Source organism: Dromaius novaehollandiae, chromosome 16, assembly GCF_036370855.1.
Source record: "Dromaius novaehollandiae isolate bDroNov1 chromosome 16, bDroNov1.hap1, whole genome shotgun sequence".
In the NCBI taxonomy this organism is placed as follows: domain Eukaryota; kingdom Metazoa; phylum Chordata; class Aves; order Casuariiformes; family Dromaiidae; genus Dromaius; species Dromaius novaehollandiae.
In genome coordinates, this window is record NC_088113.1 from 13,196,333 (window position 1) to 13,220,756 (window position 24,424).

At 41.7% G+C, this 24,424-nt stretch overlaps 1 protein-coding gene across 4 annotated transcripts in view; it reads right to left on the bottom strand.

The window, feature by feature from the left end:
• Positions 1-3,839: 3,839 nt before the first annotated feature.
• Positions 3,840-24,424, bottom strand: part of ATP9A (ATPase phospholipid transporting 9A (putative)) — a 66,195-nt gene continuing 45,610 nt past the window's right edge. For all 4 annotated transcript variants that reach the window (XM_064521528.1, XM_064521526.1, XM_064521529.1 and 1 more), the window contains 13 exons: positions 22,514-22,606; positions 21,585-21,668; positions 20,524-20,694; positions 18,549-18,647; positions 18,185-18,274; positions 17,919-18,063; positions 17,069-17,133; positions 16,147-16,302; positions 14,666-14,730; positions 13,668-13,776; positions 12,316-12,373; positions 10,121-10,324; positions 3,840-8,947 (listed from right to left, as the gene is read on the bottom strand). In XM_064521528.1, coding sequence (XP_064377598.1) covers positions 8,811-8,947; positions 10,121-10,324; positions 12,316-12,373; positions 13,668-13,776; positions 14,666-14,730; positions 16,147-16,302; positions 17,069-17,133; positions 17,919-18,063; positions 18,185-18,274; positions 18,549-18,647; positions 20,524-20,694; positions 21,585-21,668; positions 22,514-22,606 — 1,476 coding nt within the window. In that variant the 3' untranslated portion in view covers positions 3,840-8,810. The remainder of the gene's footprint in view (positions 8,948-10,120; positions 10,325-12,315; positions 12,374-13,667; positions 13,777-14,665; positions 14,731-16,146; positions 16,303-17,068; positions 17,134-17,918; positions 18,064-18,184; positions 18,275-18,548; positions 18,648-20,523; positions 20,695-21,584; positions 21,669-22,513; positions 22,607-24,424) is intronic.

Below are 24,424 nucleotides of genomic sequence, written 5' to 3' on the forward strand. Positions count from 1 at the left end.
CGTGCTGCCATACGGGACTGCAGCCATAGCAACGGCAGATGCCGAACGCAGTGATTCACTGGAAACCACTCGGTCAGAAAGGAGACGTTGTCCGGCAGCGGCTGTCATGAATGTCCGAGTGCTGATCCTTATAAATGTGCCTTTTATTCAAAACCTTAATTTCAAATTTACAAATGATGCAAAGGAATTCTGCTTCTGCGGACAGCATTCCTTGCCCTTATGGAGGCTCAGCGCCAACTGGCATTTCTTTTCATGTTGCTACATCACTACCATCGAAATAGGTATCATGCTTCATCAAGACCATCACGTGGCACCAGTGGCATTTTATGAGATGATCTCACTGATGCGAGGTTTATTCTCATTTTAAATAAGAATCCCGATCAATCGCAGTTTGCATCACTTTCTGACAAATTACGCGAAATCTGCCCCGAGACAAAATGAACCAGAAGTGACACGTCTAAAAACTGTAAGAGCCAGAGTTCTAGCGCAAGGTAGAGCTGCGCTTAAACGCAGAGAGTATAAAGCCTAGAGCAGCGTTATAACACAGCTTTTTGGGAGCAGATGTGCAACACGTGAGTAAATACACCGGCTGCTGAAACGGCAGGCTCGGAAGATGCCCCCTTCCCAGGCGCCCGCCAAGGTGTGCGCGTCGGCAGCGGCTCCGAGCTGACTGAGCAGAGCCTCGCAGCATAACCAATTCACCTCTGCTCATGCTCTTGATTTAAATGGTGGGCAGCTCTACTTTTACCCTGGTAAACAAGTTTCTGGATGTCATTAAGCTACTCAAGAGTGTACATTTAAAATAAAATCTGTTTCACATAAAAGGACAAATGAGAATGACTATTACCCCCATCTTTAATGCGCTAAATTCTTTTGCACAGATTGTTCTTGTTACTACTTCTTTCTGAGAGAGACTCCGAACAGCACACAATATTCCTCCTTACGTGCACGGTTACAGCGAGCCAAGAGAAGGAGGCTTTAAAGTGGGAATGCAATGATTTTAAAGCCCTTTTTTTGTAACCCACTCACTCAATAATAGTTAGGTCTTAGGCCACAAAGGGAGAAAAAGCAGAAGAGGGAGGGACATTCTTAGCAAGGCCAGATCGTGCAACTTGCTGATCATCTATGACTTTAATTACAAGAAGCAGAAACTCGGAGATTCACCACGCAATCGAGAGAGTGCCACACCACCCAAACACTTTTAGGGCAAGGAAACACTAGCTCACGGGCCAAGGAAGCCACAGCGTCCGAGCAGGCACGTCACCCCTGTCAGGGCCACCACTGACCTGTCACAGGTGTCAGACCAGGATTTAGTGCTGCAGATAACTGCTATCACACTCGGCAGAGTTTTTGCTTGTATTATACTTCTGTCGTTACAGCAAAGCTATTTCCGTAGTCAACTCCTGCTTACATTTTTCTGAAACTCAGTGCTTTAGCATGCAGTTGCAAAACATGTAGCACGGATGTAATTTAGACCTGTAATTAGCATGGCAAAATGGAGGCACGCAGCAAAAATTTTGGATAGAGGTTTATCAGTCCCTATTATATGGAGTTTCAATTTTTTAAAAGCCTGCAATCACATTCCAAATTTTAGAAGAGACATCTGAACAGTTTGTGGAGTAAGTACCTTTCCTACAGGACTGACTTCGGTGTTTAAAGTGGGGAGAAAGCCTAATAGTTGGGGGAAAAAAAGAAAATTTTTTTAAAAAAAGAAAATCCTTTTGCTTTCCGTGCTCTGTCATGGATTTTGGGTACGAGCTAGAGAGCCCAGGCTCCGTCTTCCACGGTTTCCTACCTGAGACATGGGAATAGGAGCACTCGCCCTCCTCTGCTGAACAGCCATGGAGACAATGATATCGAATGCCACGCTAACACAACAGAATAGGCAATGTAGATATACAGCTGTCAGTACTTGACAAATTAGGAGGAAAAGGCAGAGGGCACATGAATTTCTCATTCCCCATATGTTTTAAAGTAAAAAGAAGCTACTACATGTTTTAATGCAACACATAAGGTATGGAGCCAAAAGATACCCAATTACCAGCCAGCACCTATCCTTTTTTTCTAAAAAGAAGAAAGAAAAAAAGAAAAGACACCAGTGTATAATACAACCACAACTTGAAAAATAAGGCTACTGGCATTCTTTGGTAAAGCCCAGGCTGAAAACTTATCCCGGGATGCGTGATCTTCCAAAAATCTGCCAACCCCTGCAGTGTTCAAACTTCTTGAGTGACCACAGCCACATGAAGAATGAAATTAAACCCCGTGGAAATCTTTGACATTTCTACTATTATGCAATGTTTGGGTGAAAAAAGATTGCAGAAATTCTCCTTCCCTTTCCAGAGTGAATTTAGAAAAACTATTTCTAGCATTTTTTAATTACACATTTCACCATTAAAAAGAAACCATCCTTAAATTAAAAGAACCACTAACTAGGACTTCTGTAACCCATTTAAAATGGGAAATTGGTAACACTTGGGAGTGAAGTCCGTTTCTGTAATTTCTGGAGTCTACAGCATTCATTTGATGGGCGCAAACATCACAAAAAAGGTTTAACATTTGCATTAACTATTTTACCCCCTCCAATTTTGTTAATCATGAGAGAGGTTAAGATGCTGGCACCTGCATCCTATAGAATCTAAAAGAAAAATTTTCATATGACTTTAACTGAGTTTATAGTATAGTTTTTAATCACTGTTGTAGTTAGTCTCCCAAGTTACAGATTTACTTTACCCAATTCTATCTTCTTGTTTTCTTGAGAATGTTTATAACAATTATATTTTGCTAGAAAATTATTGCATTGTATTTGTGATCAATGTTATTGAATTTTTCCTTTTGGAGAATATTCAGTTTCAAATCCCTTCCTCTTCCCACCGCTTCTGACACAAAAGCGCGGCAGCCAGATCTATCAGTGTGACCACCGTTGTGACTATGGTAAAGCGAGTTACCCAATCAAACGTTCAAGTGATGAGAACATCTAAAAATAGCTGTTCCTAATGATATTGCACCACTGTTTTTCCAAAAGAAGCACGTATACATTTCAAGCAAAAGGCCCGATTCTGCTAACTCCCACCAGCGGGTTTCGGCATTAACAGCTTATGTTCTCCACAACTAGGGTTACACCAGTTTAAAAAAGGGTAAGGATAATCTGACCAGTATCTTCCTAAATAAGCTGAGGCTCCCGAAATGGGATTTTCAAATTGGAGTGAATGTTAAAAAAGAAAAGAAAAGAAAAAAAAGCCTTGGGACAGTTGGGTACTCTGGGACTAACTGGTTCTAGAAAATGCAAGCGCGACACGCAATCCCAGGGCTGAAGTTCCACCTAGCGGCCAAACTCGCGAGGTCCTCGGCACGCGACCGACTCCAGCGGCTGTCTGGGAGCACACGAGCAGGGGGAAGAGGCACAGAAGGACGCGCGCAGGCTAGGCAGCCTTCCTATTGCCAAATTTAGTTCTCCACAGAACTACTCCACATCATTAAACTGCAATAGAGACCCATGATGACCTGCAGAAGGCAATCCTGCAAGCTAGCTAGCTATTGATAAAGGAAAGCAAAAGCTGCCATTTCCAAACTCTATTTTATATATATATTTTACTGAGTTAAGACAGCTAGAAAACTGTTTTTAACGGAGATACTCTAACAAAGCATAATGTTGCAGGTCTACGCTGACCAGTAGGAAGTACTAATCATTGCTCAGACGTGTACTTCCCATTCAGCCAAGCAAAAGGGCCACAACACAACTTAAACTACATATTTCAATTCTGCCAAAACACATCTTGAACTGATTGCGCCAGGACTAACTTAGGTGCATCATATGTGATATATATGGATGAAATAAAGAAGTTGCATAAAATTTATTTTTTCACCTTGTTTTACAACATTCCCTTTTAAGTTCTTACATATCTGCAACATATAGCTCCACAGAACAATAAATAATTGGCATTCATATTTCTCTTGAATCAAGAGTATTTACATGTTGTTCAACTAGACGACAGGTACAAAACATTGGCATCACAGTAAATATCATTTTGACACCAGAATCCATTTCCCCAATTAAAAATTAAATTAAATTAACATTTTTAAACAATTTCAACAATTAAAAATATTTTCAAAGGCATAGAAGTACACAAGTTGTAGTAGGCAGTAATAATGGACCATTTTGGCAAAGCTGTAGAACCCAGGATCTCATGCAAATCAAAGACTATTAATTATGCAATAATTATAAATAAATAAAATAGCCCATCCATCTCACCCTGAAGACTCCAGTGGGAAATGGATTGGGCCTCAGCCATGCAACTGTGGAGATGAGTCAACTCCCACCTGAACAGCCGTGTGCGAAGGACTCGTGACGGTGAGCTGCATGCAATTAGTAGTTCGCCTATCTGGTTGAGAGCATTGCATGTGCAAACTAAGGATTAATGCATCTGATGGTGGAGCAGCTCTTTTTAGAAAAGAAAAGCAAAACACAAGCTTCAGGGATTCACACATCTAACTCGCTGGGGCCCTTGACAACCCCTGCCCAGCTATAGCAAAGTTTCCCCCAGGAGCTGCAGAGGATAAGAGCTTGTCACGGCATTTAATTGTGATAGTTCAGCAGACCACAGGAAAGCCACGGATTTGGTGCTGCTCAGTTTGGTTCAGCCACAGCTGTAGCTCTCAGCACATATTTCTCAACACTGAGGGGACATCAGGGATGTCACTCATCACTCACCAAACCAATGGTGATAAGACACTGCACGGATTTAGGCTGCTGCTCTTGAATAAAGAGCATCACATTGCAATTGCATCACGAGCTGAGCAAAAACACCACAAACAGGACAAGCTCGGTGGCATTTCCAGTTAAGGTGTAAGCAACAGAGGGGAGGAAACATATATAAGAGTTAAAGAAAAAATAAAGAGGGTGACAGCACACCTTGGATTACTGCAGTGAAGAAGAGCAGGACAGGGTTTGTCACAAAGCCCACGCGTCAACCAGCCACAGAAGAAACACAGCACTGGCCAGATGCAATCCTAAAGCAGCCGCGGGAGCAAGAACCCACAGGGCGACGTATGCTGCTGGCCCACGGCATCATCTGCAGCACACAAGTTATATGAACTGCTACAGTACACTGAGCGTTGAAATGAAGGAACAAGAACACAAAATAAATTCTACGAACAAACAAGATACTACATAGAAGAGGAAACCTGCTTCGTTCTGCATGAGTTATGAGCATACTAGAGGAAAAAGATGCAATTAATTTCCAGCAAAGAATACATTTATTCAAACGTGTAGTATGAACATATGCATTAAACTTTGCTTTTAAAAACATTTTTAAAATAATTTAAGGGAAATAGTTTACAAAGTGCTAAGCATGAAAAATACAACAATCATTTCTCACTCCTGCTGTTTGTTAGATGGCAGTTTTAATTTTCTGATTGCTTTAAAAAAAATGCAATGTGTACCCAGAGAGAAATTGCTTCCTGGATTTACAACCTTGTGCAAAAAACTAGCTGCAAAGAAACATAATCCCCACCCCAAAACACAGCTACAGATTACTATCAATGCCACTAAATATGAGTTCCTTATTCAGGTTATGATTCAATAAATATTACTGAAATCACAATTCATTCCCTTTCTTGGTATAAGCTAGTATTTTGCAAATATGGTCCACTCCGTGTAAACTGTATTGACTTCAGGAAACAGTGAATTCTACCATATATACTTCTCAAATATTTACATACAGTAGCAAAGGACGAGAGACTTGACTTGTCAGTCACAAGAAGTTGCCAAAAAAAAAAAATTGACTGTTATATTTAAATCTACTTAAATCAGATACCGGTTGGGGAATCCAGAGCATCTGCAAGGCTGACACTACCCAGGAATCGTAGCAAGCCACGACAAAGACGACATTAGAACCTTTTTGGCAAAGTGGCAAAATTCACAAGAGGCTGATAGCCCGATTCTTCCACAGTAGGGCTCCTCAGGCACTGCTTTTCTTCTGTCAGACAAACTACCTAAAAATATGGGACTTGCAGGGCCTTTCTCAATTTGTACATACAAGGAAAAGGGGTGGATTTTTGTTTTGGAAAAATTTAGAAGAGAAGGAAAGAAAGGCAAATTTTAAAACCCTTACTGAAAAGATGAATACCGAGAATTAGCTAAGTTTCGTTAGTCACTAGGTTGTTTGTAAAGGTGGTTGCTAAGTATTAGGACCCCACAGAAGAGCCTAATCAGACGAGAGCACAAAAGAAAGGCCATTGTTTTAGATCTAAGCGTTTGCTGTTCTTATTCCTCAAGGATTTTGAAACATAACTTTCTAAATTAAGCACACAGAGAGGACACCGCTGGAACTAGCCTTTTTTGACTACTACAGCTCTCAGTCCACACTGCCATCTAAAACACAAATTCCACTCCCAAAGGGGACACAGTAGTACCCATCACCTATACTGGTACAACTGACTCCCTTCCCTGGAAAAACAGAGAAGCAAAGGGAAGAGAAGAAACGGGCACAGACAAATACGGTAGGAAGGAACTGCGTGTGCTTTCTGCTTTTTCTCTAGATCTGCAGGAGGGCCACTGAAAAAACCGTGCCCGATGAGAATGGGGGAAGCTGCCTATTTTGCAGTCTTCCCAGTTCAGTGTGTTTCCTATAAATAAGTAATTAAAAAAAAAATCCAACAGGATATCCATAGTCTGAGACTTTTTGGATGACAGAGAAGTAGGGTTCCTAGCAAAGTGGCTATTAGGAGACAGAGGCTGAAGAAGAACATCAGATCTACATCACGGAGGGCGGGTTTGCTCCAGAGAAGAAAGGCGGCAGCAGAAGGACACAGCAGCCTTCGGTCCACCCTGCCAGAGCACCGTCCCAGGCACCCCACTGCTATTTATTCCCTAGGTTTCTTTAGGGAAGCTGTCTACCCTCCCTGAGGGCTTCCCTCACATGAGATGACATGGGCATATGGACTTGCGCCTTCCTCTCCCCCAAGCCACACGCATAATGAAGCGCATCCACATTTTCTCCAAATCTTTTAGAACTTGCTTCACCTCACTGATATTTACTCACGGTAATTTAGAGCAAGGAAGGCAGACCAGGTTGTGCAAAACGCTCCTCAAAGTGCTTACCACACACCACCTGCATAGATCTGAAAATTCAAGACGTACCACTATGGGTCAATACAGACTCCAGCTCTCCTTTTAAGATAACACTCCCATTTTCCACCCTGATTTTCACAGCAGAGCTTTTTACACCGTGTTGCACTGCTTGCAACAGTGGGACGCTTGCAGCAACGACAACTGAAGTTGGTGCTCCATTAAGGAGGTCCAGTATGGCACAGAGAAGCCAAGGAGCTTCTGCTTCTCATACCAGCACAGTTTCCCTGATCTGGTCTTTAGAGAGAAGGGAGTTCAGGCTGCTGGGATCCACCACTCCTGGCCTCTCCACACAGCCTACCAACCAGGTACAACGGTGGGTTTTATGATGTGGGAACGAGACAGCAAGCAACTAATTTATCACAGATTAAACAGCCATTAGATGAGACTGGTGGTGACTAGAAGCTCAGCCATGTTCAACCCTTCAAGGTTCCTTTAATCCACCATCATTCTCCTGAGTAGTCTGTGCATGTATTGTTTATAACAAGGGCCAATGCTTATGATAAAAACAAAACTCAGAGTTTTTTAAAGGTTAAACAAAATGTCATTTGCTCTGCACACTGGCCTAGCACCCATGGTACAGCCTGCGTGCCTGCCTCTCTGATCTAAGTTTGGTTTTTAGAGCAAACAAGTTCTCAAAAACTGCCTCTCTGCAGAGACTGTGTCACAAACAACATCCACCTAGAAGTGCCTCAGCTTATTTGCAGCTCATCTTCACTATTTCATCCTAACAGGAAACAGATTTTGTGTAGCTGTGTGGAGCAGCAGCTCCGTGACCTTTCCTTGCAGTCTCCAAGGATTCGAGACATGTCTGCCGCATTGTCTGCAGAGCCGTACGAGTCGCTTCTCACGTTGTCAACATATTTTAAGGCTGATCAGCTGCAAACTTCTTTCCAGCAGGGATTTTTAATTTAGATAATTTTCTCCTATACAAATAAATATAGAGTAAAGCTACTATGTCACCAGCTCCTTTTAACAGGAAGCACAAAAGCTAAACAAAGTGGAATTTTCTTCACTTTGGGTTATATTTATCTGTATTTATCAATGGCTAGATGCCACCAAAAACGCTAGACTGACCACAATTCAACTGAAGAAAAATCTTGAACCTGCTTAGATTCTCAGATGTGTGTAGATCTGACATGCTGGAGCCCCGTTATGAGAACGGCATGGCACAAATCAGGAATTGGCTGTCAGCAATATAGTGCATCACCTACAGTAAGGACTTTCCAACATGAAGAAAGAACGTACCTACTTGAATCGAAAAAGATAAATAACATAAAACAACATAACGCCACATAAGGAACATCACAGATACTTGAAAAGCAACTTAAAATTTTCATCACATAAATTCCAAGATCAGTTAGCAGCTTTCAGATACTCTGCATGACACGTGAGAAACCAATCATCATTGCAGTTGCATGCATTTTACCCCAATTAAGTTGAACAAAAGTGACAAAAATTGGATGAACTAACAAGAGCCTTCACTCTCAGAAAACTCCCATTTATCATTACGTTTCTGTTCACGGCAGTTGTTAAGTCTTTTTCAATAAAGCAGCATGTAACAGAGATTACCAAGTGATCCTTACGCAAATACCAGACGTATTCAGTACAGTTACAACTACATGATTTTTGTCTCTCAGCCATGTGCAATATTTGTCCCTGGTGGGCAAGGAGAGTGGCCCTATGACGTGAGCTTTGAATAGCTCGGGGGAGAAAACCTTCGCCTCAGGTACTTCAAGACATAGAGGGGGAGGCAGCTCACCAGGGTGATGACGGTGACCTTCCACAAGAACGACAGAGTTGCAATGAAGTAAACATCTGTTTAAAAAAAAAAAAAGAAAAAAAGTGGGGGGAATGAATAAATGAAGATGGGAAGTACATTTTGGGAGGAGACACAGAGAAGGAATATGATTTAACTACACTAGCAGCCTCACCTTTTCCAGATGCACAAAAGCTCAAAACCCATACAGTTTGGTTCCTTACTCTTCCTCCCTTCTCTTTCCACAAAGGATACAAGCTTTCTACATACACAGTCCTCATGGGATTCCAGCAAGGCACATAATTCATCACAGGCAAGTACAGATATCAGCCCCATATGAAACGGGGCTATCCATCTTCTGGCACTACTGAGCTTTCTTTAAATGCAGTACTTGTATACTGACTCCAGGAGTTCCTGTCTTCTGCTTGGCTGGTATTCCAGCAAATCATTTAGTTACGGTATCTCGGAAGCACTGCAAAAATAGCTGAGCGGTTGTTCAAAATGGAGCTAGTATATCCATACGCAAGAGATTCAGCTCTGTCACGTTGGGAAGCTATCCTCACCACCCTCAGAGCTTGCAGAGCTTTATGGAACAAGCAGTGACATCTTGTGGTTCCTGACCGAACACCAAAACAACCTCTAGGGATCTGATATTTGCCACTAGACAGATATCAGGGGAACCTGGAATTCCTCACCCTATTTCCTTTCTCCAGGGAGATGAAAAATATTAGCTCTGTTTCAGACAAATTAAAAGCGAAAAAAGAAAAAAAAACACACACACAAAAACCAGCAAGAGAAGGGTCCCAGTGAAGCAAACAAAATTAGGAAGTTTTATGAGCCAGCTACTTCACCCAGTTAAAAGATGAAATCTTTCAAACCAATAATAAAGGCTCGTATTTTTAGTCTCAAGTTCAGTTCCCACAGGGAAACAAAGACCATTATTGTATAGGATAGCTTATACGTGGTGGAGCTCTGAAAGTAAGGGTGAGATTCACTGGGCAACACAATTTACTGACCACCTGTATGTATCTCCTCTAGTGTTTGGCTATGAGGAGGAACCATCTTTCAAGCGCCTCCAAATCAGAGAGAGTTTACCCCGGGCAGAACCACTGTAATGATAACTATGCAGACTTCATCAACAGCCTTTAAACTCAGTTCATGCCCTTACAGTCTTGTTTCTATTCAGGTCATTAAACAACTGATTAGAGTAAAGACAAGACACTTCACCTTACCAATGAACTCATGTAGGAAGACGAGAGAAGCTATGTAGCAGGAGAGACTAAGCAGCTCAGCCACTATCATGAGCCAATGCCACGTCTGGATTGTCAGTGCCACCATCAGCAGCTCGGTGAGGATCAAGGACGTGAAGGAAATGGCGACGATGTGGACAAATTCCGATTCAAAGAGAAGGAGTGCTCCATACATAATGATGCTACCTGTCAGAGAACGGAACGTTTCGATATTTTATTTGAACATCAGTCTAAGCCCTATAACCCACTGCTAATCCCTTATTTGAACATCAGTCTAAGCCCTATAACCCACTGCTAATCCCGGAAAGGCTGAAACATACTCATATCCTGAGACTGTTTTTCATGAAACCTGTTGGATTTGATGACAATGAATCAGTTACTATTTAGGAGACAAAACTGATGAGAAGACAGGGAAAAGTTACTGCAGAGGTGCCCAGACTTTTATAACAGTCTATCATATTTATAGACACATGGAGATAGGAAATTTATGCACACAGTTTTGGCAATTGGAGACGTCTAACATCATGAAACTTTATCCTCCCAGAAAAGCAGTTGGTCACTACCCAGAGGCTAAAAGATATCAAATACTTCTAAAACATACTGCACTGCCTCAGTGCCCAGATGGAAGTAAGGTGCTGAAAAGCTTGGTGAATACAAGCTGACCTCTCTTTGCACTACTTTGGCCAAATTCTCTCCCCTTTACATTTCCCCCTACAAGAAGCACATATTAAAGCACTATTTATGATGCATTGTTTCATGCTCCTACTCTGGCTAGCCAGCGAAGGCTCACAACGCCCCGGACAGCCACCTGCACAAATAACTCATGTTAGCAGCATGAGTAATCTGCACCAACATCCATCACACGAGGCTAGTTTCGGAAGGGAAAACCTGCAAGTCACTAGAGCTTGAGCCACAAAGTTCAAATCCAGCTGTGAACTTTCCAAACTTTAGGGCTGCTCAAGTTTTCGGTTAGGCTCATCTCTGCTAGCAACTAGTCCAATTGTTTGGCCTGCTGTTTTCTAGTTATTTAGCACATCAGAAGTGAAGTCACTTTAACCAAATATTGTAACCAGATAGTGGTCTTAGCTCAAAAAGAAATCTTTCCCTCAATGCATCACCTTCTGGCTTTAGATTTCCACCACTTGTGAATTTTCTATAAATGCCTTGGCTTTGCCATCATATTTATATAGCAACAGAAGACCACTACCCCTGTCATGGCATGCTACTGCATTAGATTTCAGAGGATAATGCTCAGAGTTTTTATATTCTTGGCCTCGCTCCCTTCTTAAGGATAGTAATATAATATAAATCAATAAGAATTAGCTGCTTATTCTGGCACATTTCTTCCAACTCTTGTTGATAAAGGAGCTTTGGAAAACAACAAATTTTGTCACAGGATCGTGTTGCCATTTTAACTTTATAGCTCAGTATTATGTGTGTTTTCCATGAATCCTTGATTATCAGTAATAGAAAGTATGTGTGTCTGAGATTACTTGATAAAAAAAAGATGAAGTGAAAGAAAAGGCCTTCTTGGACATACACCCTAACTACTACTTGCACGTTCAGAAGATGGGCGCATTGTAACTCAGGAATCTGGTTAACTGTTTCAGCAGCCTAATTATAGTGTAACGGATATGATGAAGAATTTGATCTCTATGCCAGTCCTTCACTAGAGGTGGCTACGAAGTAACCAGAATGATTGTCACAGCTAATAGACAAGGTTTAGATAACACGCGATGTAAAAAAAAGTAAATCTATGGATTCTGTATTTTGCAATGTTAGCAACCTGCATCATTCATAGGTTTGAAAACATTTTTCGAAAGAAAGGAAGAGTCACAAGCTCTACTTTACAGACGGAGCAATGGAAGCACTGAAAGGAACTTGTCCAAAATTACAAAGCATGGTCCCAACAGGAAGAGGCACCCTGCTTTGAACTTCTACATTGTTGCCTATGACAGAGTTGACCGGTTACCATCAATATTTAGTTTTTGATCATTTCTTGCCTTGGTAACATTGCCAGCATTTCCAGAGACAAAAAATAGGTACATATATTCACTCTCCTAAGGATGCATGGCTAACTTCACTTCACGACTGACTTAACTTCCTACAATACAAGAAGTTAGATGTTCTGTACCTGTTAATACTTATAAAGGCACAAGCAGAAGTTAATTTCTTACCTTGATAGATGCTTATCAAGACCCATATCAAAAACGTTTTGTATGATAACGGTCGACCCTAGGGAAAGAAAAAACACAAAGCTCTGTTGGAGTTTTCTTTTACGAACATTCACTTACAGACCAATCCAGCAATTAACAGAGGAGTTTGAGGGTGACTTGGAAAAAACAGAAAAGCAAACAACCAGCCCCAAGACATTATCTCTTTATTCTCATTTTTCATGCTGCACGAAGGAGGCCTGGGACTTCAGATGCTCACTGCTTGCGCAGTACAGCCTCTTCCTTACTGCACACACAATCAATTCAATGTAAAGATGTCTCACGAGTCTAATCATTGTGCTGTGAAATATGTGCGTGCATGTGTATACACATATATATGTACATATTAATATTATATTTCTATACACACACACAAAAATCACATCATATTGGAGGCACACAGGTTTTAAAAAAGAGCATCTCCAGCCAACACAGCTATACCAGTACAAAAACCCCTATATTTCGACCAGGCCTAAGGATGGTTGGAGAATTAGTGGTTTATGACATCAGAGACAACACGCAAGTGAAACCAGATGGAGACTTATTCAGGCTGTTGGAAAAATAGGCTTTGCTTCTGAAAGTATCTGTTTAACAGAAATCCTTGAGGGAAAGGATCTGTTGAAGACACAGTCCACCCTTTCCTTCAATTAAGAAAGATGTTCCCAGTCCACATACCCCAGCTACTCAAAAACTTTTCCAGGGGGAGTGGGGGTGGGGAAAAAACAACACTGAAACCAGAAAACCAAAAGGCACCAAGGACAAAATTTACCTTCCTGCTATTTCTATGGTAAATATTAAATACATTTCTCTTTGTTTAAAGAAAGAGACCTCTCTCTTTCAATCTAATGCAATAACAAGGTCACATAAACAAGTCTTTAGATCCCTTTAGATCATCCTTAAAACAAATTTCCATTCCAGAATCCAGATGATAACCTCTTTCTCCTCATCAAATGAGTAGATCCCTTCCCCTATACTTTCCCTTTTCTGGCTTTAGGATAGTGCCAAATGCCTGACAATTTCTCCTCCCCCTTTATTTTGGAACAAATTGAAAATATTAAATCCTTAGAATAACCCACAGAATGGAACGTCTATTTCCCAGCCATTTCTAATAAATTGTATTTCACGTAGCATTAAACAACAAACTGTAAGGAAATCAAGTTGCATCTGTTAACTCATGTTTGCCTTTAAAAGAACTTTGCTTGAAAATGTATGATAAAGTTCCATATCTACAGATAATATATTCAACTCTTCTAGAGAAAGTCCCAAATCGAGACAGGTATCTTAAACCAAAACAGAAAAGCAAGAGTCTTCCAAACCTTAAGAAGATCTTTGTAGAGCTCTGGGTACAACATTGCAACTTCAGACTTAACATCCTTGTCCAGGACTAGAGAAAACACTGGAAACATTGTGTAAATTGTAGAGTACCTGGGAAGAAGGTGGAAACCCACAAAATTATCTAAGGATTATATGAACAAATAGAAATGCTAGCTTTCACAATGGAAACAGTACTCTCGAAATCTTAAACAACGCACATATTGTAAAAATTTGCAAATGCAACACACCAGAGTTTTGCACATAGGAAAAACCTGCAGTATTTGCTTTGTGAATAGCTTTTGATTAGAAACATTCAGAGGTGGATGACTGATGCAGGTATTACAGCTGCTGTTATAAGTTTATTAAAGGGTCTGGGACAGACCTGCCCCACCTCAAATGCTGCTCCACAGCTCAGGCTCGGGGGGCTGTTTGCATCAGAAGGGAGTGGGGATGAATTTGCTGTGCCCCCCCCCCCCTTTAATTAATTATGTTCTTGATAGCATATAAAACTATGTGATTGCAAGTGAAATACCAGTGTATTTTACACTGCAGCCAATTCCTCCCGTTGATAAGCCCGGGTGAGGGTTCCCAGGGCAAGCGCAGCGGGAGCGAGAGGCCGTGGGATGCCCTCGGCACCTTGCTCGGGGGTGCCTGGCACCACTGGCTCCCTGCAGGCTCCCCAGCGCGGTGATGTGACTGTCCCTCTGCTTTATGCCAGACTGAAGGACCTCTTCCTGGAGGAGGGGCTTGCTGTTACTTTGCTGCTCTTCTGAATCAGACTAATTTTCCTTTCAGGAAGGCTGCTAGACGGGCCTGCACTGTCTCAGCGCCTTCGCTCGGTGCAGGGGAGTGGGAAGGAGACGAGGATCGCACCCGCCCTCCCAAGCAGTGTTGTGAAACACTCGGAGCAGAGCCGGGCATGCCCTGCATGTTAAGTAGTCAAAATCTATTCATTATGCATAGGTTTTCCATACTATTAATAAAAGAAGTGAGCTCTTACCCAATGATGAGAAAGCCCTGGTAGAGAGGAACTGAAGCAAAATAAAATACTGACGAGAAAACGGCCTATGAAAGAAAAAAAAAGAAGCTTTTCAGGCATGAGATACTGCAGTACAAGTTACAGCTGAAAAATATACTCTATTCAAATTGGAAAGTACTTGCAGTGGGCTCTCCAAATCCCTGGAATGAAGACAAAAGAATGTAATATCAGCTCTTTTAGTTCCTACACAAACCTTGCATGAAAGCTATGTTTAATAGCAAACACTGGAGAACTGAACATGGAAAACTGATTCCACGAAAAAGAACTGAAAGAGTTTCTTCCAAAGCTGACTGGCTTGATCAAAGCCATGTAGATGTTCTGAAGGACAGGTGCATACTTATTTACACCTCACCCTTGGATGACGTCTTCAGAATGTAAAAAGAATGAGCACCCACTAATACAAACTCCAAACTCTAAAGCATTTAAGATGAAATTCTGGTCAGTTACAGAAATTATTATTATTATTATTATTATTTTTAAGTTTGAGATGCCTCTCTACCGCAGAGCAATCTAGACTGTCCCCTGAGTTCAAACGTTTTGTCTCTACTCATCGTTCTCCAAGATCATTATTCTAAAAAAGGAGAGAGGGAAGAACCAGACTTCTCAAACATATCAAGTATTTTACTGAAAAGTCTTAGTGTTTTGAAAGGATGTATTTATTAGTACATTATGATGTGGAAACACAACTCCCAAAGAGCAACCTCTGTCCTTAACTGTATCTTTCACTCAAGTGAACACAGCTAAGAATGGAATTTGGCTCAGAAACTCTTAAAATGTCCTTAAACTCTCCCTGCCAACTGGCAATTGCATTTGTGTTACACTGGGGCTCTGCACACCAGCAGGGCTTGAAATTTTGTAAATACTACATCTGTTTCTCAGGTTCCCTTTGAAATGGAGAGGAACAGACTGCTTTCACGTTGCTGTACGAGCACTTGGGGAAGTCAGTATGTGCTTCAACCACCTTCCCAGCACAGCTCCCGGCAACACTCCTCCCCGCACCAGGCCGAGGTTTCAGTAACCTCATCAGAGTCTGAGCCAGGTCCTCTTCAGACAGTTGCTTAACTATGGTCTCACTGCTTGAAGGCCTAACTTAAAACGTACCTGTAAGTAAGTGCACTTACTCATTAAGAGCATCGCCCTACTACACAATTAGGTATTTTATAACATCACTGAACAACAGCAATAACATGCTGCATCACAGCAGTATTTTCTAAGGTAGGATATTGTTTGCCCAGTTCTGAAAAAGTTGCCGATGTTGGTCCAACACCAAGAACCTTCTTGTATGTTTTCAGATCAAAGTAACAGTCTCAATTTCCACTCTATGAACGTTTCAAGGAGAAGTAGTAGTTGCATCTGATTTGGAATGCAGAACCTTTGCTTTTTGATTTTTTTTTTTTTTTTTACCTCCCATTGGAAAAGCCCCCATGAAACAGCCCATTTACCTGCATTGTACTGATGCACAAGCTCCTGTGGATTACAAACTGGCTGAGAGCTGCGGACCTTTTGTAACTGTTCCTTCCATGCACCATCAGTAAACGGCCCAGATGTTTAAACTGAGTGATAGAGAAATCTGCTGCAAGTGATGCTTGTTTTCCTTCCTGTGTACAAGAGTAAGTAAAAGCACAATGAGATCATTTCATTACTGGAAACAAAGAAATACCACACTGTTATTTAGTTACCACTGACAGAATTTCCAAGAAAATTTACACTGCATTAGGTGGGGGACAGTATTACCTCAGTACTTCTGCCTGCCACCATGGCTCTTCAGCAAAGAGCACAACTATGAAGAGAATTCCTATTTGATCCCTGGCCTCAGACTCTAAGCAACCAACCCTCTGGATTATGATTCACAACACACATGTTAACATAATACTCATTTTATATCAAGTCAATTTTAGACACAAATTTTCAGTCTCAAAAGTTCACTCAATTTGAATGCTTTGGCTCACTGCAAGCAGTGTCTTTGCACAGCCTCCAAATCCCGTCCTTGTGTTCCAAGGAGCTCCATGCACGAACCAGAGTTCTAACCCAGGATTGGCTTTTTAAACTAATAAAGTTCTTAAAGTTCTTAAATTGTAGCTGTAGCAAGTAAGTTATCAGAGCAATTGCAGCTCTATCATTTGGCACACCATGAAAAAAAAAAAAAAAAGGTCCAAAATCAGGGAATCTTCCAAGAACCAAATAATGAACTGCAGTTTAACTAAACAGTAGCCTAGTTTACAGCCAAATTGTTTTTCACGATAAGACCTGTGGTCTGGTGAATCTTTCTTTTTGCAGGAATTTCTGAGGATTCGTTTAGGAGTAGCTTGCAAACTAGCTTCTGAAGTACCATACGAAGTGTTATTAACAGTGAGATAATCCCACCTTTCCCTCAACTCCAACACCACAGTCAGCCTCCTGGATCATGCTGACATCATTCCCTCCATCACCTGCGGGTCAGAGCACAGATAAAAGGACATTGGCAGTTAAGCAACACAGGCAACTTGCAATCCCACCAAAGGCATCTGGATCAGACTGTAATGCTAGAAGAAACATTAAACCCCATTAACAAATGCCAAGACTTTAAATAGAAACTAGGCAATTAAATTCTTTAAGCAGCTTTTTATAGAGCTGCAAGAATTCAAAGCTACTGATTGCCTAATCTGGTTTGTAGGGTATACCATTTTATCTGCAATGCTGAAATAAACCTCACGTATTAGCAATGCCACCTTCCCTGATCAAGTTTAAACTTTGTTTTGCAAACATACCACCCCAAATATCTAAGTTTCTGTCACTGAAGTTTCCATATGCAAAGCTTTATCAATCATCCTACAAAAATAACTGTTCCCTAATTCAGCATTTCCAGGTGTTACGAGATGACACAGGACTGTTCACTCAAGAACATACAAAATGAAGATAACATACGTAGTCACTTGACCTTAACTAGCGTGGCCACCTTTTAGTTCTGAATTAAGCATAATAGATCTCTTATTGTGCAGTTGGGTAGTAAAAAACCCACTTCTTTCCAGCTTCAAACTCTGTTTGCTTGCAACCTTAAGCTGACAGAAGTCAGGCCTTAAAAACATGCTTAAAACACTCTTGAGTCTTTCCGTATCAGCAACAGCTACAGATGTCCACATATGCATTAAATCAGAGATTCTTTGCCTAATACATAAACAGGAATGAGTCTGAGGAGACTACACTGGAGGTCTTAAATACTAAATGAAGTTCTTACCCACTGCACAGGTGAGTTTGCCAGTTCTTTCCTGGAGCAAGCGCACGATCTGGGCCTTCTGTGTCGGGGCACATCTGCAGCACACCACGGCAGGGCACTGGCAAGCCAGCTCCATGAACTCATACTCATAGTATTTCAGACACACCTATTTAACAGAAAACAGAAGCATCATCAATATTTGTGCTACAAATATTCCTTTAAAAATCTGAATTCGGCCATAGTGTTTGGGGACTGCTCCTGAACAGTCTGAAGAGTTTGGCGTTTACCTCCAGTGAGTCACCAGAAATAACAAGTGCGCAGTCATGTTTCCGACGGAAGGCATTCAGCTCTAAATGGGCCTCTCCACGGTTAGTCACCTGGAAAAAAACAAGGCCACTGAGGAAGGACTGGGTTGGTTGAGGTGAAAAAAAATAAACAAAATGGTCTCAAAGGGAGCAAAAGTGGTATGAGCAGGCAGCATATTGAGCTATTCAAATACAGCCAGATAAACAAAAACTCAAAGTTGGGTCAGAAGAACGTATATATTCTTGGTCTACTTCTGGGCTATAGTTGTGGTCTCAGCACCCCTCCTGTCCCAAAATTTGGAATCTGGAGCAAGTCTTGAGAGGAAGGCACGTGTGCTTTACTCACTAGTCTGAATATATGGATGTCCTGTGTTCTTGTCACCAGATGTGCGTTCTTTGCTGTACACGTGGCTGTCTCCAACTTATCCCCTGTCAGCATCCACACCTGAAATCCAAATATTCAATATATTAAATACAAAACTTAACAACTACATCTTCAGGACATCTAGAAGTACCACCTGCCAGTTCAGGCATATCAAAGGACTGTTAGGATATATACAAATTATTTTTGTTAAGAAAGCGCTATTTTAAAATGGACAAAAGAAAGGTCCCATGTATGAAAGAAAGCAGAGCTTTTAGAGGCTGAAACGCAAAAGAGCTTACAAACTATGCACAACATTTTTCCACCTGCAACATTTCAAGATGCTGCTGATAAAACCCACAAAATGCAAGCTAAGGAATGCGTATGTGTGTGTTAATGTGTCCCATCCCAGCTATTTCTTGTAGGCTGAAACAAGCAGAGAGATCTCGTGCTACAGAGAGATCCCTCACGGCCCTGCCTGCAACGTGGATGATGCAACCGGGGTTAGCTCACTGCTGATGTGTGCATCTGGAACAGACCAAGTTGTTTTTATATACACTGATCCTTCTATTTTGTGCTTTGGGGTGTGGGGGGGGCATTAGAGAGCAATGTCAGCAGCAATACTCCTAGAATCTGGCAAGGAATTCCCTCAATAGTAAAAATATATCAGAGTTTGTTTTGTTTTTCCACCGGTGTTTTTATTCTTTGAAGACAACGTCCAAAAATATTTAACCAAACTTAAAAAAACAACAAAAACCTAGAGAAACAAACAAAAGATGACAGTTATTTGTTTAATAATCTGAGGTTGGAAAAAGATTTGATCTTAACAAGATGGTCCCTGTAACAAATTATAAGACTGCCTTCAGTCTGGATTTACCTCTTGCATGCAATACCCTACTGAACATACCATCACGGTGGCTGCTGAGGACTGCAGCCCTTGCTACGCGAGACTACGCGCTCAGCGCCACGACTGCGTCTCCGCCGAGGTGAAAAGCAAAAAAACAAAACTGCTTCTGAACATCTAGCCGGGACTGTGCTGCAGGGGGAGAGCACTGCAGTACTGCTAAGGACGTTTATTCTGTTTCTCCCACTTCCTTGCTGAAGTTCCTATTATTTATAGGGATGGCTCCAAACAGAAAGCACTTCTGGAAGCCTCTCCGAAGCTTGGAATGCCGCTTCCTATCTAAATGCCAAACAGCCCTGCTTTTGGATTTGTAGTACAGCTCGGGGTTTTGCTCACTTTCATATTTAAAACAGAGAAACCACAACTAGAACCCTTTTACCTCCTTTTCTTGCCCAAATACAAGCATTTGGTCCATTATTTTCATTTTGCAAATCCAGGATCTGACTGACAAACTTTTAGAGAGGAAAATTAAGCCGGAATCATGCCTGTTTCTTCGCCAATAAATACAGCTCAGACTATAGGTGTTCAGTCTCAGATGCAGAAGAAAGGCTGGAAGCTGGAAAAACCCTTCCCATTCCTCATTCTTTTGGTTCAGGCCCCCTCTAGCGGCTACTCCGACACATTCATAGTCACAGCCGGGTGTTCCAACCTCAGCATGAGAGCTTGCACACCAGGAGACAGAACAGAGCTAACTCGGACTCATTTTATGCAGCCATTTGAAAGAAACACTTACACAAAAAAAAACCCCACACCCTTCTATAGCTACTCTCCTGCCTATGCATTTGGTTTCTCTGTAGAACGAGCCAGAGCAGCTTGGGGGTGGAAAAGCACAGATGACATGCTTTAATGTGTTTAGTCAATATTTAACACTCCAAGCATCTTCTGCAGCCACAGTGATGCTCGAATGCTTGCTGTTCCCACTCCCAAAGGGCACCTGCTGAAGTATTTACCTCAACAGGGCCCCCAAACTGTCTCAATTTACTATCTGTAGGACAGTGCCATGTACCGCAGGAGGTCTGGGGACTCCTGTGAGTAGAAACGCTAGGTTAGTCGGACCTTTATGCCAGCGTTTCTTAGCGTCTCCAGAGTAGGTCGGACGTCCGTCTGCAGCTGATCCTCCACTCCAGTGAGACACAGCAGCTCCATCTCCATCTCCAGGCTCTCGATCACCGTGGCCACCTTCAGCGAGCGATCATGCACGCTCAACTTCGCCTGCACATAGCGAGCCTGAGGACAGACCAGACACACACTTGCAGTCACAGTCGCTCGAGCAGCCTCTCTATATTTCTGTGGAACATAGGGTTAACCAGCAGGACCACCCGGTCTCCCTGTCTTCAAGGGTGCCACCTGTAATGCCCTGGGAACACTAGCTGTGTGTTACAGAATGAGGCTGAAAATATTTGAGAAGTTTTTGGCACTTCGTCCCTGTCCTGTGCCAGCTGGACAGTGTGATGCACACTATGTCCTTGTGCATACAAGCGCACAACAGTTACTGAAGTGACACCTGCAGAAAGCCTGGAAACTACTCCCTCACACCACAGGTGTAACCGTGGCTTTCATGACTAGCACTTTTCCTACAAGCAAGGGCAATAAAGAGTCCTAAACATGTCAACCATCACATTTCTGCATTCAACCAAGACTACTGCTCCTTTGAATTCTGCCTACCTGGAGTGAATAAATTAATGCTGTGTTTGGGGTCCCACATAACAAACCCCATGCACAAAGTCTCTATTTCCATGAAGCCTGGCTGCGTTGTGTTCAGGATGTTTGCAGTTTCCATTGATGTCAGGATGCAAACAGGAAAATTAAAAGCCAATACATTGCCCCCCAAAAACACAACTTGACTAACAAATGGTGAATATTTGCATAATTTATAACCACTAAAGACTATAAGGCAGGATTCACGAACTGTTCTGGAGGGTCCTGGATAGGATCCAGTTTCTTGCATATCACTTAAAACACTACTTTGATTAAATGAACAGCAAGATGTTTAAGAACGACAGTTCTGTCGTAAGAAGTAGGGAGATGAGAGGCGGCATTATCAAGAGAGGTCTGTGAGAATCACTTCAGTGATTATTTGTTTAAAAACAAATCAAAACAAACAAACAAATACTTACTTCAAAGTCTTGATACTGCTCCTCAGTGAGAGACTTCTTGGCTACAACAAGAACCCTCAGGCCTTCCCTAGCCATGTTACCACACTGCAAAGAAGAATCACACTGTAAACCATAAACGGCATCTTGAGGAAGATGATTTATGCACAGCATTGCAGAGATTGCAATGCAGGATAGCAGGTTAAGAAAATAACTGTCCCATTTCAGCAACCCCATTGAGTCTATAACATCTGATAAAGTGCATGATAAACTTAAGAGCTAAAGAAAAAAGAGGAAATCTGAAACAGTCTGTAAATTACCCCAGTGATCAGAAGCAAAAATGTCCATATCCGTATGGCAAAACCAGCTCCATTAGTTTCATTTTCTCTGGCTATAAGTGAAAGGACACAAGCCTTTGACTTGAAGACCTACAATCTTTGGCCATAAAGTCTTTAAAACAAGACTAACATACTATCTCTATGAACGCAGGGAAGAAAATCAGTAACTGAAGCTCCCGCTATGAAGTCTGTGTCAACATTACTGCTAACCTGACAAACACATCCCAGCAGAAAGCTACCAAATGCAGTTTTGAAATTAAATAGACCCTTCAGTTTAAAATAAATCCAAATGCAGGATCAAGCCCAGGATAAATCTGGCAATCTTGAACGCCAGTCAACTTTGAGCAAAATCCATTTCATCTACAGGAATTATCCTGCGCTAAAGGTGTTGAACTTGCCACTTGACTTCCTTCAAAAGGCACTGTTATTACACTTATATTTGCCCGACTGCTAATCCAATGAATTGCCATATCAATGATCTTTCAGCCTGCAGATGTTTTAATTGCTACATCCATCATGCTACATTAACATCAGTAGCTTCGTCACATGCCACCCTGGCACGAGAAAAGCCCTCGCCCAAGAAATCCTGCGTATCTAAGGCAGACTGCCCCGTACCTCTTCTTCCAGCCAGTCGTTGTACTGCACGATGCCAGCCATGACCACATCAGCCCCCTTCATGTAGAAAGTGATCTCTCCTGTTGATTCATCCTGAAGAAGACAAGCAGAAGCATCTAAAGTGGGCACCTGAATAGCGTATTTTGAGTGGGCTGGGAAAGCTAGGACATGAGGTTTTCTGCACAAGTCATAAAAACGGCTGTACTGGGTCAGGCTGAAAGTCCATCTAGCTCAGCATCCTGTCTCATGGCCAAAAGGAGATGCCTATTCGACTGCAGTTTGGCTACTCGCAGTGGGAATTAACGCTTTAGAGGAGGATGAGCAGCTTTGAATCAGCAACATGTGATCCCCAGGCAGACACGTCTCGCTTCCGATGGCACGTGCCTTTGGAATAACCACCCTGCACCCCAGAAACCTGCTTCTTACCTTATACTTTCCTGAAACAATAAAACAGATGTGCAAAGCTTAAAAGAGTAGAAATCACTCTAATTTACCCTTCTGTTACATTATACAGCATAAGCACAATTAAAGTTTAAGCTTGCCACAGAAGGGTTAGATTGCTGCCTGCCTCATCTGATACGAGCAATTTGTAGGCTGCAAGCAAGGCATATTTACATTACCGCAAATTAAAAAATCCCTTCTAACCAGACAGATAGCTAAGGAGGTCACAGCTATTAGTATTACAAGCTAATGGAAACCCTGGCAATTTCCTCAAAGGAGACAAAACAATGAGTAAGGAACAAGCTGCACTGTAAACGGAGATAGCCACCAGGGATAGGAAGAAAATAAACTTAACACACAAAACCAAAAAGCCCAGGAAGGTCTGGAAATAAATGGCTGTGAAGGGGGGGGGGGGGGCAATGCTTAAAAACAAGTACAATGAACACTTTTTCATTTTTAAACTATTTAATATACTTGTCAACCTGTTTTGTCATTGCAGAAACCAGCAATGAAAGTTCTTGCATGTGAAGAATTTGAGTAAAGGTAAAAGCCCAACAGCCTGTGGCACAGGCAAAAGAGAGTTTACATCCATAGCTGGGAAAGACAACACCTGATGCAGGTACTAAACATGCAAAAAGTGTCTTTTGTAACAAAATTCAGGAGGAGCCAAGGATAACCAAGATCGTCTGTTGAGCATTCTTGCCAAGGTCATAGAGATCTTTACAAGTAAGATTCTTATAACTGAACGTCAGGATGTTTTTCAGTGTCTTCTGGAGTGCTCAGTGTTCATATACTGATACACATACATCCCACATCCCCCAAATAAAATACATATAACTACCAAAACAACTAGAATCTGCTTAAATAAAACATAACACTTCTGGCAGCGGCAAAAGGTAAAGGTTTATCTATTAAATTATTTGATTAAAAAGTGTCTAACAACATCTCTGTAGGAAACTGAATAAAGACTCTACTTCCCGTGCTGCAGAGCTGGCTTAAGATAGTTTAGACTTTTTGTCCAATATAAATACTGTATCAGCTATCTCCTTGCATTAGTCATTTCCTCTCACCAAGTTCAATAGGAGGTTAGTGCGTTCTCATATTATGGTAAGATCACACTATAAATCTGCACAGAGATTTGCCAGTTATATTGTTTTGGAGAGGCATCTTTTTCCACCGTGGTCTGATTCTGGCCATAGTTCAAAGGCGTCTTTCAATTCCAGATATGACAATAGCACTATCTTTGTGTTACAACAAAGACCATTCCACATGGGTAAGGGGAAAAAGAGCAGAGAAGAAGAAGAATGGAAAATGTTGTGGTCAAACAAACAGGCCTTCTTTCAAGAAGAAGATAAGTAAGTAAACAGCACTGTGAAGAGAGTGGCTGCCTTGTTCAAACGAGACTTCTGAGAACTGGAATAATGAGCTACCAAGAAGTGATAGCTGATCACATGCAACAAGCAGTTATTG